Source organism: Lactuca serriola, chromosome 4 (genome assembly GCF_051521515.1).
Source record: "Lactuca serriola cultivar US96UC23 chromosome 4, Lser_US96UC23_V15, whole genome shotgun sequence".
Taxonomy (NCBI): Eukaryota; Viridiplantae; Streptophyta; class Magnoliopsida; order Asterales; family Asteraceae; genus Lactuca; species Lactuca serriola.
The window spans coordinates 55,192,870-55,212,535 of NC_136411.1; the positions used below are offsets into that span (position 1 = coordinate 55,192,870).

At 34.5% G+C, this 19,666-nt stretch overlaps 2 protein-coding genes across 3 annotated transcripts; one reads left to right on the plus strand and one right to left on the minus strand.

The window, feature by feature from the left end:
- Window positions 1-3,094: 3,094 nt before the first annotated feature.
- Window positions 3,095-4,047, minus strand: LOC145100134 (beta-1,3-galactosyltransferase pvg3-like). The gene has a single exon (XM_079037518.1). The coding sequence runs from the start codon at window positions 4,042-4,044 to the stop codon at window positions 3,130-3,132; it is 915 nt and encodes a 304-aa protein (XP_078893644.1). The 5' UTR covers window positions 4,045-4,047; the 3' UTR covers window positions 3,095-3,129.
- Window positions 4,048-4,633: 586 nt separating this feature from the next.
- On the plus strand, window positions 4,634-5,945 carry LOC145101599 (Erythronate-4-phosphate dehydrogenase family protein). Of its 2 annotated transcripts, none has more exons than XM_079038826.1 (2): window positions 4,634-5,585; window positions 5,665-5,945. In XM_079038826.1, the coding sequence occupies exons 1-2, from the start codon at window positions 4,845-4,847 to the stop codon at window positions 5,899-5,901; spliced, it is 978 nt and encodes a 325-aa protein (XP_078894952.1). In that variant the 5' UTR covers window positions 4,634-4,844; the 3' UTR covers window positions 5,902-5,945. The 2 variants fall into 2 exon arrangements, with proteins under 2 accessions (XP_078894952.1, XP_078894953.1); XM_079038827.1 differs by having other exon boundaries at window positions 4,636-5,585; window positions 5,668-5,945.
- The last annotated feature ends 13,721 nt before the right edge of the window (window positions 5,946-19,666 follow it).

A 19,666-nucleotide genomic window follows, 5' to 3' on the forward strand; every position in this document is an offset into this window, starting at 1 on the left:
ACAGTTGATTTCTAGGGTTTTTGAATTAGTGATAAGTTAAAAGATACCGACGTTAAGCTCTGTAACTGTCAAATTAAAAACAAAAATTGGATGACAAGTATGAGGTGCGGGTCTGTATGATCGTTGGTTAAATAATGTAAAGCAGTGAATGAAACAGATTGTCATTCGTTCACAATGCATGATTCTTCTTACCATTTGAGCATATAAGAAACATATGACTTATTTATGTTGAATAATCTAATGGAGAGATCAATATCCTTTGAGTCATTGGATGATAGAAAGAGAAAATGAAGCAAAAAGAAGAGAGAAGAATATTACCTGGTAGGGATGAAGACGATCGAGAAAAATCTACAGGTTGACGGAGCAGGAGGCGAACGACAAAGCAAATGAGAGTGCGAGAAGCTCCGATCGATAAACCGTTTGGGGAATGAGGAATGCGACCGACGATTGAAAAGTTTGATCCGGATACCTCTGATTTGGGGAAGAAGACTTATTTGAGTCATGTGATCTGACTCATTTGCCCTTAATAAGACTGGTCAAAAAAATTTGGGTACTCCTATATGCACGAAGGATTCGTATATAAAGGTCAAATGACAAGATAAAATTAATTCTACAAACAACAGTCATCGGTTTTAATGTCCAATCGATTAATTTGTCCCTCAACTTGCAAAGATTTTTCAAAATCCACCCTTAATGTTCTATTTAAACTTTACTATTTTTTGTTATATGGTTAAGAAAGTTTTAACATTTTTTATTTGGTGTCGAGCATTTTAAAATTCTCAATCATTAAAAAGAGACAATGTTGAAAATAATAATAATTACCATGTGTTTTATTTTATATATACAAAAAATAAGTTTAGTTAATAAAACAAATTAATAAACAAAACAGTAAAATAAAAACTATAAAGTGGAAAGTGGAAGGTAGATTTTGTTACTTTAATAGAAAATAAAGGGCATTAAATGAAAAGTGATAAAGGATATTAAAAACGAAATATTTTTGAACGGGATATTTTTAAATCATGATAACTTTAATTTAGGGTCGGAGGAAGTAGATTTGTATTGATTTAGTAATTTATTCTTAATAAAACATTGAAACAAATGGTTCAAGTTCATCAAAGGATTCTCATTCTATTTTTTTTACTAAAAAACCAAAATAAATTAAATTAAATTTTTTTTTTTTTAGAAAAAGCTGGTACAAGGCAGAGGGTAAATAAATTTTGATTTAAGGGTAATAATTTTCAAAGCCTAAAAAATATGGGGATAATATTATTATATGAAAATTAACAAATGTATGTCATCGAAATCTAAAAATTACAGAATATTTATAATGTATAAATTATATTATAATTAAAATTGCAAAACAATTAAAAATAAGATTTTATTTTTGTTGTTGAGTTTTCAACGATAATTGTGTATTTTAATATATTTTTTTCAATAATCTTATATATTTTGCTACGGAAACATATTTCGTAACTACTTGACTACGGAATTTTCCGTAACCAAATACTTATGGATTTTGATTTCGTAGCTATTTTGCAAATTTACCTTTTTGTAACAAGTTTCATAATAGATTAGCTACAAAGTTTTATTTTGTAGCAAATTTTCCTAGCAAAATAACTACGGATCTCAATTCCATAGCTAACTAGCTACGTATTTTTATTTCGTAGCCAATTGTGTAGCCAACTAGCTACATACATGGATTTTATAACAAGTTTCATAGAGAACTAGCTACAACCAAAAAAATTGTAGCATTATTTGTAGTAAACTAGCTACAGATTTTAATTCTGTAGCAACTATTCATGATTTAGCTACGAAATGCAATTACGTAGTCATTTCCGTAGCAAATTAGTTACAACCAACCATTTTGTAACATATTCCGTAGTAAAATAACTATAAATTTAGATTATGTAACAATTTTACGTAGTTACTTAAGATTTAGCTACATAATGCAATTCCGTAACCATTTATGTAGCAAAATAGCTACGACAAGTCGTTTTGTAGCATATTCCGTAGTAAAATAACAACGGATTTTGATTCCATAGTAACTTTCCGTAGCTATTTATGATTTTTCTTGTAGTGGTTTGCAACATATATATGAATGGTAATAGTGTTTCTTTAACCGGTTAAGGGTAAAATGGTCATTTGGTATTAATTATTATTATTCTTTTTTGTGATTTTTTAGCTACACGTGGAAGATTTATGCGAATAAAGTGTTGAATATGAGGAACATTTATGCATTCTGGAAGCGGATAAATAAGGAACATAAAGAAGCGAAACAGAGATACATTGAATTATTTTACAATCTGCATTACAAGAATTTGGTATATATATATATATATATATATATATATATATATATATATATATATATATATTTGCCTATAATTGATGGCATTTTATTTATTATTTTTATTATTATTATTTTTTAATATTCAATATAATGTCACAGGTTAGGATTGTGCCTATTGGTACTGATGAGGTTCAATCTACACCAGTGCCAAAAGCGAAGCTTACAACAACGCCAACTACGAGGCATGTCATCTAAATATATACATTTTTAATTATAATTTATAAAATTTGGTTTTTAGACAAATATTTATTTATTTATTTATTTTTGTCTAGCAGAAGTTCGCAATCCACTCTTCAAAGGTAAGAAAAAGACCGGATTTATAATAATTATCGAGTCCTGCTTTGGGACGACAAAAAAGTGTTGACTAATTTGTTGCTTCATTTCAAGCTATTTGGAGCATAAAGGTTTGATGGCAATGCATCTACTTCAAGATCATATGGCTTCATAACTTCCTGTTCTTCCAAGAAAGTATAATTGAAAGAAAACAAGATTCCAATAAAAAACCGATGAATTATTGTAAAGAGCGAGAGCTAACATGTATGAAGAAAGATAATAAAGAAATGCACATTCTTTGTCTACATTGTGTTTTTATGTAGAAATTACATCGTCAACTATTGAAACTGAATTATTTCATACAATCAACAACGGATCAAAAGGAAAAAAAAAAAAAAAAAAATTAGATAATGGGGTAAATACAGTCGACTATCCTGATTTTAAGCCGCTATATCTATATGAAAAGCATGATCGATAACATTTAACAATAATAAAAGGAACAAATTTTACATTTTTAAATTGAAAACCGAGTCAAAGTTCAAACCATTGTAAAGCTTCGATGTATTAAGATGTTTAGTAACATTAAAATACCGAATCACATCAAGCCATTGATCCCATCTTTTGAGCTTATGAACGGCTATTGTTTCAGGAATAAGCTCATGTGAACACCTGCCATTCATGCCAGGATAATCATACATAGCAGGCTTATTAGAAACCCTATTTCTTGCTTTTTTCCCAAGATTTAACCATTTTCCAACCAGTTTATCCTCAGGGCCAATTGTATCATTCCTAGGAATATCCGAATTTGCAATCCATTCCACTAAATCCCATGATAAAACAAACCCCATTCCGGACATATACGACACAAACGGATCCATACTTTGGCATGGAATCACAAACCCATAGTACAAATCCGATCTTGGAAGTGGTTGGAGGGATGATGCGAGTGGTAAAAGACGAAAATAGACATCATCATCTGCTTTCATGACATAATCATAAGGGTGAGATAGAATATTTGGAAGTGAAGAGAAGTATGTGTAGGTTTTCCCATCGTTCATGTTTTCTGAACAGTTGAGAATGATAATGTCATTGAATTTTAAGATCTCGAGGGAGATTAGAACTCTTTGTTCTTGTTTTGTGAGGTTGCAGAATACAAATTTGAGGTCTATTTGAGCTATGGGAGAGGATTCGATTCCATAGATGAGGCGAAGGAAATGGCGGTGTTCATGTTTATCTGCTCGAGTTAGGATCCCTATTAGGAGGTTGAATCGCTTTGTTGAAGGGTAGTTTTGGACATTTGATGAATGTTGAAATGGGTTTTTTATGTAGAGGTTGAAGATGATGAAGATGACCATGAGGACAGAAAACGCCATTAGAGGTAACTTGGTGAAAAGGAGGCGTTTCTGGTTCATTTTCAACATGGGTTTTTCTGAACTCACCATGTATGAAGAATGTATGGATACTTTGAGGTTCATGGAAGAAATCAAGTAGATTGTATGAAATTCTTGAAGAAGTTTTACTCTTCATGGGTTTCATGCTTTATGCATTGGGAAAATGTGTTTAAGGGAGGTTCTTTTGGCAAAAAGTTAAAACTCGAAGTGGTTTTTCTCATGTTGCCATATTCTCCTTGCATTTTCGTGTGAAGTTTGCAACACTCGTGAAGGGAAGTGTGAAAATTACATTAACTACCTCCCTGTTAATATAAAATGAAGAAAGTACTATACATAAAATAACACATGTTATTGAAATGAAACCAATGCTGACAATTATATCTTCTTATATTACAATAGTTAAGGTGACATGACTCGAAGAATAAAGGGTACAAATGCTTTTTTTTTTCTTTTGCGATTTGAGAGAGTAAAAAAAATCATTAAAAAAATCAGGACAAAATTGTAAATTGCAAAACTTGTTAACGTTGTTGACCTGTACATCTTGATGGCACATCTCACACACGTGTCGTAGAAATCTCCGCCGCGTGGAGTGGCGCGTGTACATCCAGCAGTTCCTTAAGCCCAAAAACAAAAAATCTCTGTGCTTCCCATTCTCCATCTCGAAATCCCAATTCAATCGTCCCTCAAATTACCCTAATTTCTGGTTTTCTTCTCACCAAATTCTCACAAACCTCTACGAAATCCTCAATCTCTTGTTCCGGAAAGCGGAAAAACTTGAGTTTTCGGAGGTTATATGAAATTTGTTTTTGGAATCACCATTTGTGGATTCAATGGATCGAGAGGAGAGTAATTTGTCGCTAGCAGAATACAAACCGTTCAATTACAGGGTAGTGAATGGTTCAGGTAATATTCATCATCAAACGACGTCAGGTTGGCTCGAAATTCGGCTGTTCTACGTCCGAATCACGCCGTGCGCCGTGAACACCGTGCCGGAACATTTAACGCTGCGGAACCTACGCCGTGAAATCGGCGTGTCACTCGAGATTAATGGATTTAGGGTTCCGTCAGCTAACACTGCTTTAGTAACGTTACGAAGGGACCGTGTCGACAAGGAGTCGTCGGAAGTGACGTATGTTAGCACCGATAATATTAGGGTCACTGGGGCGATTGAATTTGAGGTGATTGAAAACGAAGGAGATGACAGGGAGATGATCTTGTGTGGGTCTTTGGAGAGGATTGAACCAACTTGGAGCAATGGGAGTTTAGATAACGGCAATACTCATACTCATCATCATCACAATCACAATAACAACGGATCAAAAACAGGTTGGAGTATGGATTTCTACGCTGCAAATTTGTCAAAGTTTGGTACTTCTTCCCCGTCGATCGAAGTTTACATTGCAGGATGTTGCTCCTCTGTACCAGTGATATTGACCAAAACTATTCAAGTTAGTCCCCGGAGACGCGGTGGTTCAAGACATGGGATGCTCCATGCTATTCCGGAGGATGAAGAAGAAGTCGATAAGGAACCTTCGAGGGACAATGGGGTTCTCCGGCAACGCAAATTACCGGTAACTTGAACATGTTATCAGTTATCTTCTTCCTTATTACTAATCTGCTATCTGATTACTGATATGTTTTCTTGTCCAGCAGCATACATCAGGGGAAGAAGCCGATGGGTATGAATCAGAAGGTAAAGTAGGGCCAAGCTATTATTCAGAGGAGATGTATTACGATGAAGATGGGCAGCTTACATGGTTCAATGCCGGTGTAAGAGTTGGAGTCGGAATTGGCCTCGGAATGTGTCTCGGAATCGGCATTGGTGTCGGATTGCTCATGCGCTCATATCAAGCAACCACACGGAATTTCAGGAGGCGATTCTTTTGAGGTTTTTTCTCACTTCCCACATCTTCAAAAATGGCAAACTAACATACACTGTACACACTCTGGATTTTGAATATCCAGTAGTAGTCCCTATATGGCAATCCAATTCCACCCTCAAATGGAGCTTCTTTGAGAGACATATATAAAGATAAATGGAGCTTTTTTTTGATATATATATATATATATATATATATATATATATATATATATATATATATATATATATATATATATATATACATAAAGAAGTAGTAGCACGGAAAAGTAAGTTAATGGGTTTGCTCGAAATGTTGTTTTTGTAGCTAGGTTTTTTTTTCACTCTGAGTTTTGTTTTTAATGTATAATCTCCCTGTGGCACCAAAACCCCTTTGTTTTTGTCAATGACTTTTCATTTCTTGTAATAAGTGGATCTTCTATGGAATCTCAATGAATAATGCACAGTGTTTTTGGGGTTGTATATGAATATATATCTTAGCCATCAATCCATACACCGTTTTTATCATTGATCAAGTTGATGAATTTCTTTTTGTCTCTAAAATCAAGAAATCATGTGAAATTTATGAAAAAGTTTATGCGCATTCTAATCTAACCCCATCTTATCACGAACTCAAGAAAAAGTTGATGTTGTAGAGGAATTATTCTTTGGATCGAACTTGGAAAAAGTTGAAAAGAAAATCCAAAAAAGAATGTTGACTTTTGGGGGAAAAAGGAAGGCAAGAAGAGGACATGTAATTCATCTCCCTCCACAAACATTCAAAAGAAAGGTTGTTGGAAGTCACTTGTTATAAGTATGGTGACAACCGACAAAGGTCATATCAAGATGTTTTGCAAGAATCTCATGTAGAATACGAATCAAGTGAATAACAAGAAAATTGAAATGGAACTTGAGAATTGAACATAAGAATGATACAAGAAATGTGTGTAGGAAGTGTTACAATATATGATGATTAGTAGTATTATATTTGGGACTATTGAGCATGTTTGCGGCTAGAAGAAATTGTGCATGAAGTGGACATACAATCTACTTCAAAAAAAAAAAAAAAAAAAAAAAAAAAAAAAAAAAAAAAAAAAAAACTTTGTACTTAAAGGATATTCTTCATGTTACTAATATTAAGAAGTTGTAATTAAATTTGTAAGAGTGCAAAGCGGTACTGCTGGTACCTCTAGGAATACTGTTTCCTCTCTTGTGGTACTGCAAAAATGCGGGTTGAAAGGGTTAGATGAACCGTTGCCCACTTTATTTTTCACTCCACTTGTACCATATGCATTATAAATTGTACCAAAGGGTGTAAGTAGGGAGGTGAATTTTCATTTGTTGGAAAAGATGAGGTGGAAGTACACAAGTTATACCACATCCTATAGTATTAGGAAGGATGAAAACGGTGGACTCTCTCCATCTTGCCATTATTGAATATGATAAAGTAACTTTATCAAGGGCTATTGTATTTTCAAAGTTGAAGCATTAAATGTTAATATTCATTTTTTTCCACAGTTACGACACATTGATTCTAAGAAAGAAATATATATAAAAATAGCGGCCTATTTAGGTTATTGGGTGTGGCTATATATATTATTACTTCATATTAGCCTACATCGATAGAACATATTATCTTTCACTCAATCACTCCACCATTTCATACGTTATATAGCTATTTTCTTATAATGTTATTTCATAAATTAAAAAATAAAATTAAAACATTATATTTGCTTGTTAGTGTTGCCCTTAGGTGGCTAATTGTTGTATATATGTTTCATTAAATTATAATAAAACTGTAATAAAATGCTAATGTATCGACCCTATAATCAATTTATATATATATATATATATATATATATATATATATATATATATATATATATATATATATATTCCAATTAAGTCCTAATTACTGGTAAAAATAATCAAAACGGGATAATTATTGGGTTAGCCGGTACCCCACTGGTACTATGCGTATGTGGCACCTTACGTGTAAATGAGGGTTTTACCCTTCCATTTCCACTTCGTTCGTCGTCTGGGGTAAACCGATTGAGAGAAAAAGGCTAGGGTTTTACAAAGAGAAACACGAAGGAAGTGGGGTTATACCGAGAGAAACGAAGGTAAACCCCAACCATTTTTATTCATGGGTGTCGAATCAGAGAAAGTTCACCAAGAATCATCTGAAGAATACGACTTTGAAGAATACGAGGACGATGAGGAAGTGCTCGATACTAAGCACATAGATGTGGAAATGGAAGATGATTTCAAGGCATAGGGTAAAGAGAGATGCAAGGATGCTTTTTAACTTCAGTTCTGATTATGAAGATAATGACGCCGATGAAGACAATGGCACTTCTGATGAAGATGAAGAAAGGTTTGGGTCAGAAAAGGAAATCGATGACACGAAAAGGGCTAATGATCTTCATTTGGGAGATGTGGGTGGTGTAGGCTTCCCAATTCACAATCCATCAGTTAAGTAGAATAAGATGAAGCACTTTGTTGGTGAAAGGTATGAACAATCACATCAGTTGCAACAATGTCTCACTAATTATGCTATTAAGACAGGGTATAACATTACATTTGCGAAGTGTGACACTGTGAGATTAGTTGCCAAATGTGCTTCTAAGATGAAGTCCCAACCATGTCCATTCAGAGTTTATGCTTCTTGGATGACTCAAGAAAGGTCTTTTCCAGTGTTCTAAAAGGCGCGCCATGGCGGGCGCCAAGGCGCGCCATGGCGTGAGGCGCGGCGTCGCCGTTACGAAATAACATTGCTGTTAGGCGTGGCGCGTGGCAAGGCGTGATATGGCGTGCCATGGCGCGTTATGGCGTGTTATGGCGCGTGTTTTTTTGTTTGAGACACATTTTTTGCTCTTTTTTATACCTTTTCTAATCGGACATACAAGTATTGTGTTTTTTTATTAACTTTCTGTTATTAGTTGTTGATACAACACTTCTAAAAACTAGGTATATTTGATATAAATTTATATTTATGTGGTAATATAATTATAAATTAATACAAAATCGCCGCCTTACATCACGCCTTGAAAAACGCCATGGCTCGCCATAACTCGTTAAACTTGTGGCTTGGCCTTGCTGCCACGCCACGCCTCACGCCTTTTAGAACCTTGGTCTTTTCAGATTAAAACCTTAGTTGATGATCACAAATGTGTTAGAAATTTCAATATTTCAAATTTACTGAGCCCTAGATGGCTAGCAAGACACTTTTTGAAGGAGTTGATAATGAAACCTAACTTGAAGTATAATGAAACATCCCAAAAATACAGTCTAAAAATTTCGTTTTAAATCATTAATAAAACCATAATTATCTTGCAACATATAAAAATCATAAATCGTATATCTCAAGAATATCATAACATATGTCAAATATATCATAGTATAAACATCCCAAACTGAACAAATGGTGTGTGCACTGCAATCTTCCCGATCTCTTCTTTTGAAAACCGAGGTACCTGAAACCAAAACTGAAAACTGTAAGCACGAAGCTTAGTGAGCTCCCCCAAACTACCACATACCATACCATCACATACTAACACATATTGGGCCTTGCCCACTGCATCGGGCCCCGCCTAGCATCTAACTAATCTGGCATCGGGCCCCGCCCGACATCGGACCGAAGTCCGGAATACATATCATAACACATATCACATAAACATATAACACATAAACATAATAAACTTCCTCGAGCTTGCCTCGTCATCAGACCAAAGTCCGGTATATATAAACTAATTCTGCATCGGGCTTACCCCGACATACATAACACATAACATGTATGAATCACAAATACATATACTCTTCTCGGGAATGCCCCGACATCGGACCGAAGTCCGGAAACATACAATCTGCATCGGGCTACCCCAACATCAGACCGAAGCCTAGCATACTCTATATACATAAACGGGTCAGCATTGGTGCCTTGGACCTGTTCCTAATGCAGGAAAACTCACCTCACACTGTTGAAGTCCTGCTGACAAAACCCTAGCTGTTGGATGATAGATTCTTGAATCTGTCAACATCAAAATAACACTCAATTAATAATTGGGTTCCAACTGATGGGTTTTCAGCAAAACATCATTCCTATGGTGTGCATGCAAACCCTAATAGCTTTTGGATCTAGTTTGTCTAATGAACATGCAATTGAATATCCAAAGCTATAAACCCTAGATCTATCAAATAAGAACTAAAATAAGGGTTTAGTAATTACCTTTGATTGTTATATAGCAATAACAATCAATCATTGGCTTCAGAAAGCTTAGTGCCTCAAGTGTTGCACCTCTAATGGAGTCACAAACACCACTAAGCAACTTGGATGAAGAGGAGGAGAGAGGAGGCTACCCAAAACGTCTAGAAACCCTAAAGGAACTCTTAGCCACGTTTTTGGGGCATATGGGCCCTTTATATACATGTAGGTTATTTGGGTTTACAACTAGGAAACCCTAATCTTGCTGCTTAAGCCCTAAGCAGCCCATGGACTCCTTTAACATATCCCTTGGACGATTTCTAATGGGCTTCCCATAGAATTCGTCCAACCTATATATTATTAGGTGATCCACGGCCCAATTATAATTATCTTATAATTACAACTTTAGTCCTTAAGTTTAATTAATCTCTTTTAGCCATAAAATTAATTCTTAATTAATTCTTGACTAATATTAATTAAACAATATGATTTCTCCTTTAATATATTATTCTCATAATATATTAATAAATCATATTTAAACCTTTCTCTCCTTAAATGATCCTACATATTGCTATGGTGAAGGCAACCCAAAAGGACCATGCTCATAATCGGGTCAAGTACATACCAAAATAGTTATGGACTTAGACACTAATCCAACAGTCTCCCACTTGGATAAGTCTAATAACTATTTTTCGTATGACTTCAGAACTTGATCAGCAATCGTAGCTTCCAAAAGCCGTTGTTAACTCTGATCTTATTAGATACGCGTGTCCTTTAGATAAGGGATCATGTATTCCTCCATTCTCAAGATATCGTATAAACATAAGACATGAATTTCAATCATTCTCTCTATATTGTTTCCGGACTTCCGATATATGACGACTGACAACAGACCACAATTGAACACATCAACTTAGTCCCGGCTTGGCCAAGCGCTTAAGTGTCATCACTAAATCATCGAGGGGCCCATAAATATCGCTTTTATCCCACTTTGGGTAAAAGGAATGGATAAACCTCAACTCAAATGCTCGCTTGCATTTACTGATCGAATCACACACAAAAATAAGTTTTATAACAACAAGTTACTGGTGTGTTTACTTATTATCAATGTGCAACCGACCAACAAATAACAACTCACACGTCTCGGTTTCAAGAATATACAATATTATCGTCTCACTAATCACCCGTGAAAAATACATGAAGTGATCCAAGTGAGCGTGGGTTTAATCCAATACTCTAATCTTATTAAAGCACTCATGAACTCTGCAGCAAACTTGTGTTATGTCTAAACTCTTTAGACAATCTACAGACTCTTCATGACGGTCTTCCTTCATACCTACTTCCAACGCATGACCGACTGTGGAGGTTTGAATAATCCAGTTATTCTGGAAGTCAAAACATGCAAACTGAAACACAACAATAATACTTAATCCTATATGGACCCAAACTTGTGAGAGTAAATAAAACACTTCTATTTAAACACAATATTGATTACTCATTATTCATCGTTTACTGTTTCATAAAATCAACTTATTACTCAAATTAAACAATAGTTGTCCCATGCACAAAGCATGCACACTATGTTTCCTATGGTCCTTACTTTGTGAAATAGATCAATTGAAAATTTTTCCAATGATGCTCATTTCACAATTTCCCAATCCTTGTCATTAGTGTTAGAACACAAGGTTCTTGCCACTACTAGAATATGCTAGATTCTAACATTTTATGTAACGATCCTTTCGCAAAATCATAGCACAAAAGTCACCAAGACTTGGCCAATGAAATGACAAAGTACTCTATCGGAAATTGTTACAAGACAATTCCATAGACGTGAAGTCTCACATTCAAAGTACATTCCTTTGAACATCCTTCTTGCATAAAAGATTCTAATCTAGACATAGACTCTCAATATCCAACTCCCAATATGGAAACATTTCCACATTTGCCATATGACAACTCATTCTTAATAGAATCTTATCTATTTATAATAATGTCGATATGGTCCATCCAATACCATACTTCCAACTACTCACAAGCGACCAATATTCAACGATCTTTGAATCGTCCTTTGATAGTTGTTTAATTATTTTAGTCAAAACCAATTCTAGTCCTTTTTCCCTCTTAATGCGCTAGACATTTGGAAAATTTAAGAATAGTCAAATATTATAGCATTTTCAATCGATCCTATACCCGAAGCGTATGGGACACGATGCATAATGTCTTACATAAAGATATGATACTTTACCAATCTTTTGCCATAATATTTTATGTGTCGCATTCTCACAATTCGAACTATGAAGAGGGATACCGTAATCATAATCGAAATTTAAGAACACACTATGTATCCTTTGACTAAATTTATTAAAATTTCTCAATCTAAGCTTTAGATTTTGAAACGAAGTATAATATTCTCTCCCTTAATTATAGCAAAACAACTTTTCAACCCATGCAACTTTGCAAATTGAATCTTTGTTTTTCTATAATTAATATTGCTAACTTGCAATACTTGCCATAATAATCATACAAGCATAACACTTATGCTCCCACTATCATGATGATTATTATCATATAAGCATAACACTTATGCTCCCACTATCATGATGATTATTATCATATAAGCATAACACTTATGCTCCCACTAGCTTTGACATGCATTCAGAAAACAACTGAACTTCCAGAAAACAATGCCTATTGAATTTCTGAAACTCACATTTCTAATACCAGATGCTTCGATAAGCCTTTATCTAAGCTTCTTAAACTTGTACACCTTTGCCTTAGATAGCTCATATGTGTGTCTAAACTATTCAGAACTTTTATCAATAACTCCCAAATGTTAGACTAATTGCCAAATCTCACAATTCGAACTATGGAAAGGGATGCCGTAACCATAATCGAATTTGAGAATACAATTTTCACAATTTCTATTTTCTTAAAATCTCTCTTAGTGAAAGCATTTCCTCACAGTCATTTTCATGAAAGAGGGAATCTTATGACACTTAGATTTTATGGTGTATGAGTTCCTATCCATGTGAATTTTCCAAAACCAAAGTTTGCGACAAATCCAAACTCATATGGACTGAACTTTCTTAATCTTGATTTCTTGCCTTATGGTAACACGAGTGCCCACCATGTCTTTCAAGTAGTTTAGCAACTTATCCTTTCACACCAATGTACTTTCCATCGATCAAGGTACTTTCATAGAACTCACACACATAACTAACTCAATTGGAATGGCACAGAAAACAAAATAATGTCAACACGATAGGTTGTAAACCTCAAGTCGTGTGCTAGTGACGATCGATAAGGTTTATTCTTGATTTGTTCTTGAAACCTTTTTCAATATCATTAAAACTCCCACTGACTCCTTGACATATAAAGTTCTCTTGTCAAGAAACATTCCTTGACAAACAAATATTCAAGAGTTAGTGTAGTTATTATCAAGACAAAACACTTCACATAATAGGTCCTAGTTGGTCTTTGTCTTATCCAAGACAGCACAACTTACCAATTTCAAATGTGCAAGAATAAGAAAACTTTTCCAAATTCCAAATTTGTTGAGTGTTATAAACCTTCTTAAGACTTGTCACTCAATGTCACAATCTTGGAGTATGACTCTAAGACTTGATATTGGAACGCAGTATGATTGGCTTCTTGATTTAACCATTTCCACAAATCCTGATTCTTCTTCTTAGACATACAAATGTACTAAGACTCACTTAGAGAACCAATTGAGATATGGTTCTTAATGTTGGGTTTTATACAAACAATCATATGTGTACATGCAACCCTAGCATTGGATCTATGTTTTCACTATTAGATACACAACATTATGAACACATAATTAAACCCTAATCATGATTGCTATTTTCGAAATTAACCAAGAAGGTTAGATTACATACCTCTTGTTGTTATATTGTAATAACAACTTAAATCTTCAAACCCAAAGTCTTGAAAGCAAGCACCACAAGTGTAATGCCTCTAATGGCTTACAAACACCAAGAGCAAATGGAGAAGGTATAAAGAGAGAGGAGAGAGGTAGAAATTCGTCCTTAGATGCTCTAGGGATCAAGTGCACGAAATCCTAAGGCCTTAGGGGTATTTATATAGGGTTGGGATTAGGGTTTCAGTCCTTATCCTTATCCAGTTACTTGCCCACCAAGCAACCACAAGATAAGCCTTGAAAACCCTTATCTCTTGGACCTTGGACGATTTCAAGGATATCCTTATCCTTGAATTCGTCTATCCTTTAACAAGGATAACCATTGCCCTATTTTGCAACTATCACATAATTACAATTCAGTCCCTCTAGTTTAATTAATTACATTTGATCACAAAATTAATTCTTAATTAATTATTGACCAATATTAATTAAACAAATATGATTACTCCTTTAATATATTATTCTTATAACATATTCATAAATCATAATAACCTCTTTCTCTATTATTTCTCCAGTCAAGTTGCTTTGGTGAAGGCAACCCAAAAGGACCATGCACCATCGGGTCAAGTACATACCAAAATAGTTATGGACTTAGATACTAATCCAACAGTCTCCCACTTGGATAAGTCTAACAACTATTCTGCATATGACTTCAGATCCTGATCTGCAATCGTAGCTTTCCAAAACCGCTGTCAACTCTGATCCTATCAGATACGCATGTCCTTAGATAAGGGATCATATATTCCTCCATTCTAGATATCATATGAGATATGATTTCAAATCATTCTCTTTGTACTATATCTCGATTCCCGATTTATGACGACTGGCTAATTGAACAAATCAAATTAGCCCTAGCCCGGCCGAGCATTTACGTTTGTCATCACTAAACCATCGAGGGGCCCAAAGATATCGCTTTTATCCTACTTTGAATAAAAGGAACGGATAAACTTTGATACAATGCTTGCTTGCACTCACTCTCCGAATCACACACAACAATATGTTTTATAACACCAAGTTACTAGTGTGTTTACATATTATCAATGTGCAACCAATTCGCAAGATACAACTCACACATCTCGGTTTCAAGAATATAAGATGTTATCGTCTCACCAATCACTCGTGATACAATCCATGGAGTGATCCAAGTGAGCGTGGGTTTAATCCAATGCTCAAATCATATTCATAAGCACTCATGAACATTGCAGCAACCATTTGCTTATGTCTAATACTCTTTTAGACAATCCACACACCAATTCACGACAGTCTTCATTCATATCTACTTCCAACATATGAACGACTGTGGCCCGTTAGAATAATTTGATTATTCTTAATAAATTCAATTATTTTGGAAGTCAAAACATGCAAATGTGAAACACAAGAATAATACTAATCCCATATGGCCTCAAACCTTTGAGTATAAATAAAACACTTTTTATTTATCACCATATCGATTACTCATTATTTGTCGTTTCGGGTAATCAACTTCTTACTTGAATTATTACACTTGTCCCATGCTCCTAGCATGCACACAATGTTTACCTATGGTTCTAACTTTGTGAAATAGATCAAATTGAACACATTTCCAATCATTCTCATTTCACAACTCCAAATCCGTTTTTCATAAGTTAAATAATATCAAATTCTTGCTACTTATAGAATATGCTAGATTCTAAAATTCTATGCAACTATCATTTCGTAATGTCACTGCACCAAAGACTATTGCCAATGATATTACAAAGTCCTATATCGGAGATTGTTACAAGACAATTCCATAGACATGATGTCTCTCACTCAAAGTACATTCTTTGAACATCCTTTTGCATAGAAGTTTCTAATCTAGTCATAGATTTCTCAATATTCAATTCCCAGTATGGACACACTTCCATATGTTCCATATGACAACTCATTCTTAATAGAATCTTTTCTATTCATAATAGAGTCGATATGGTCCATCCAATATGGAAACATTTCCATATTTTCTAATACTATACTTCCAACTACTCACAAGCAACCAATCCTCGTCGAACTTTGGATTGTCCTTTGATAGTTGTTTAATTATTTTAGTCAAAACCAATTCTAGTCCCTTTTCCCTCTAAATGCGCTCGACATTTGGAAAATTTTAGAATGTTCAAACATTAAAGCATTTGCAATTGATCCTATACCCGAAGCGTATGGGACACGACGCATAATGTTTTATTTGCTATGTTCTCAAAATTCGAATTGTGAAGAGGAACGCCGTAATCATAATCGAAATTTTAAGAACACACTATGTACTCTTGACTAAATTTATTAACATTTCTCAACCTAATCCTTTAGATTTGAAATGAAGCATAATATTCTCTCCCTTAATTATAGCAAAACAACTTTACAACCCTTACAACTTTGCAAGGTATAACTCTTGTTTTCTATAATTAATATTGCCAACTTGCAATACGTGCCTTAATAATCATACAATCATAACATTTATGCTCCCACTATCATGATGATTATTATAAAATATAACACTTATGCTACCACTAGCTTCGACATGTATTCATAAACATCTTAACTTTCAGAAAAACAATACCTATTGAATTTCTTAAGTTCATGTTTTTAATACTTAATGCTTTGATAATCCTTTATCAAGGCTTTTTGAACTTATACACCTTTGCCTTAGATAGTTCATATGTGTGTCTAAACAATTAAGACTAACTGCCAAACCTCACAACTCAAATCATGGAAAGGGATACCGTAACCATGATCGAATTTGAGAATGCAATTTTACAATCACTATCTTCTTAAAATCTTTCTTAGTGAAAGCATTTCTTCACAATCATTTTCATGAAGGAGTAAACCTTATGACACTTAGATTTAAACGGTGTATGTGTTCCTATCCATGTGAATTTGTTAAAAACAAAGTTTACGACAAATTCAAACTCATATGGATCGAAATTTCTTAATCTTGATTTCTTGCCTTATGGTAGCACAGCTGCCCACCACGTCTTCCAAGTAGTTAAGCAGCTCACCCTTTCCTATTAATGTACCTTTCATTGATTAAGGTGCCTTGCCTTTTATGCGTTCAAAATGAGAACTCATAGAACTCACATGCGTAATTAACTCAATTGGAATGGCATAGAAATAAAAAAATGTCAACACGATAGGTTGTAAACCACAACTCGTGTGCTAGTGATGATCGGTAAGGTTTATTTGATTCGTTCTTGAACCTTTTCAAGACCATTAAAACTCCCACTGACTCCTTGACATATAAGATTCTTTTGTCAATAACCATTTCTTGACAAACAAATATTCAAGAGTTAGTGTAGCTTTTATCAAAACACTTCATAAATTGGACCTAGTTGGACTTTGTCTTATCCAAGACGTCACAACTTTCCACATTTGATGAATGTTATAAACCTTCTTAATACTTGTCACTTATTGTCACAATCTTAACTTTAAGACTTGTTATTGGAATGAAGTATGATAGACTTCTTGATTTAACCATTTCTTCAATCCTTGATTCCTCTTCTTAAACATACAATTGTGCTAAGATTTACTTAGAGGATCAATTGAGATATGGTTCTTAATCATTAAGACCCATCATAAATCATAAAAGGTACTCTCCCTTCTTAGAATGGAGAAACTTTTATCTTTCTGCCTACTTGATTCTTCTTATTCGTTCCTTTCTAGAATTACACTTAATCTTGTAAGTATAATCACATTTACTAAACCTTTAGTAAATCACGACGAATATCTTTGTTACTCTTATGGTGGACTTGATCAACACGCAACTTTGTGTATTCGATCTCCTAGTCCTTCACTTGACACTTTATCAATGAATTAGTCTAATTTCCAAATATGAAATTCCTCATTCATCGTGCAACCAAGTTGCATGATTCCGAGTTTCTGTCCAATTGAAACTTGGGCGATGAGAAACTCTCCCTATTTGGTAAACTCTCGACTTTCCATAAATAACATAATAAGAACTAAATCCATTATTGCTAATAATAGAAACATTCAAACATCAATTTTTCATATACGCCATTGCAAGGATAAATAAATAATATAAAATCAAAATTTATTTTATTGCGGAAAAATTTGTCCTTACAATGCAATTCATTGAAAAACTATGCTAATACATCTTTCTTAGCAATCTAATTCTAACTCCAAGTAGTAGCTCAATAATCTAATTTTCAAGTAATGCGATCGAAATCCATTTCTTCACGGTTAGATTTTGCTCACTTCTTCCCTTAAGCTTCCTTTCTTTTCTTCGATCCTACAAAACATCAATTGTAATCTTATCACATTGTGTATTAAGAATCTAGAATAGAAGCTTAAAAGAGTTGGTTAATGGATTTTACCTTTATTAGAGCCATACGTTTCGACTCTCCCATCTCTTAGATCTCTTAGGTAAATGGGGCAGCTTCGTCTCCAATGTCCTTTCTCTTGGCAATAGAAGCAAATTGACTCCTTTGGAACTTGACATGGAACTACTTCAGACATTGCCTTTCTCTTATGATCAAACTTTTCGATCATAGAATATCTTTCATTGCCATTGTCTATATCCATAGAGGTCTTGAAGGCAGATTCACTAATCAATTTTGCTTTTCCATTGCGCCAAAACATTTCTGATTCAGCAGCAATAAGCATATAGGTGAGATCTATAAGGGTCACGTCGCGGTTCATCATATAGTACTCTATTACGAACTCACTATATGAGTTAGGAAGTGACTGAAGAACCCAATCAACAGCCATTTCCTCACAGACAACTGATCCCAACATTCTTAACTTATCAATGTGTGACTTCATCCCTAGGACGTGTGCACACACCGACTTTCCTTCTTTATGTTTACTTGCCAAAAGGGCTTAAGTGATCTTGAACTTTTCAAGCCTTCGAACTTGTGGGTTAGGGAGAATAATTGGAGGAGGTGGAGGAAATGAAGCATGATTTCTTGTTCCTCGATCGAATCGTGGAATATCATCTTCATGTGGAATGCTTGTTCCACGGGATTTGAGAAGACCATAGTTGTCAAACTTTGACATCTACAAAACGGGAGAAAACGAATTCAAGTTAGTTGATTGATTGAGTCCTTAGTAAATCACCCAAATGAGATACTAAGGCTAGGACCCAACACAATATTCTACAACTCGGGAGAGGGATGCCGTAACCCTAATTGCAGAATATTTGAAGGTAAGTGAATGACGATTCACTAATTTTCACCACGAAAAACGAAAAAGAATTTAAGTTTTAAATCTATGAAAACTCCTAGATCCTTTGAGATTCATTGAACTTTCAATGGCATGTTTAAATCTCGATACGCCCCTCTTGTTTGTGACTGGGATGCCGAGGATCACAAAGCGGGTGTGAATAACCATGCAAACTTACATGGTGCCCTCACATGTTACAGTCACCTATTCGATGTGCTGGTAAACCACACACGCTCCACCGAACTATGACAAACATTGAGTCACCCTTTGCTACCTTTGCTTAGAACCATTTAGTGTGCCAGTAAACCACACACGCTCCACTAACGTCTTTGCAAGAGCACAAAGTGTAATTTCATGGAGTTGCATCAATTCACTTTTGCCTAAGTAACTAAGATTGGGAATTTGTAAAACATTTAGTTACTTTTGTACTTCATTATACTTATAATGGAAGGTTTTTGTCCTATCC

What these genes read in the sequence shown, in the direction of transcription:
- LOC145100134 (XM_079037518.1), bottom strand. Translation starts at nt 4,044, where the DNA reads ATGTTGAAAATGAACCAGAAACGCCTCCTTTTCACCAAGTTACCTCTA.
- LOC145101599 (XM_079038826.1), top strand. Translation starts at nt 4,845, where the DNA reads ATGGATCGAGAGGAGAGTAATTTGTCGCTAGCAGAATACAAACCGTTC. An exon ending in TCCGGCAACGCAAATTACCG is followed by an intron (nt 5,586 to 5,664) that starts GTAACTTGAACA and finishes TTTCTTGTCCAG; the next exon opens with CAGCATACATCAGGGGAAGA.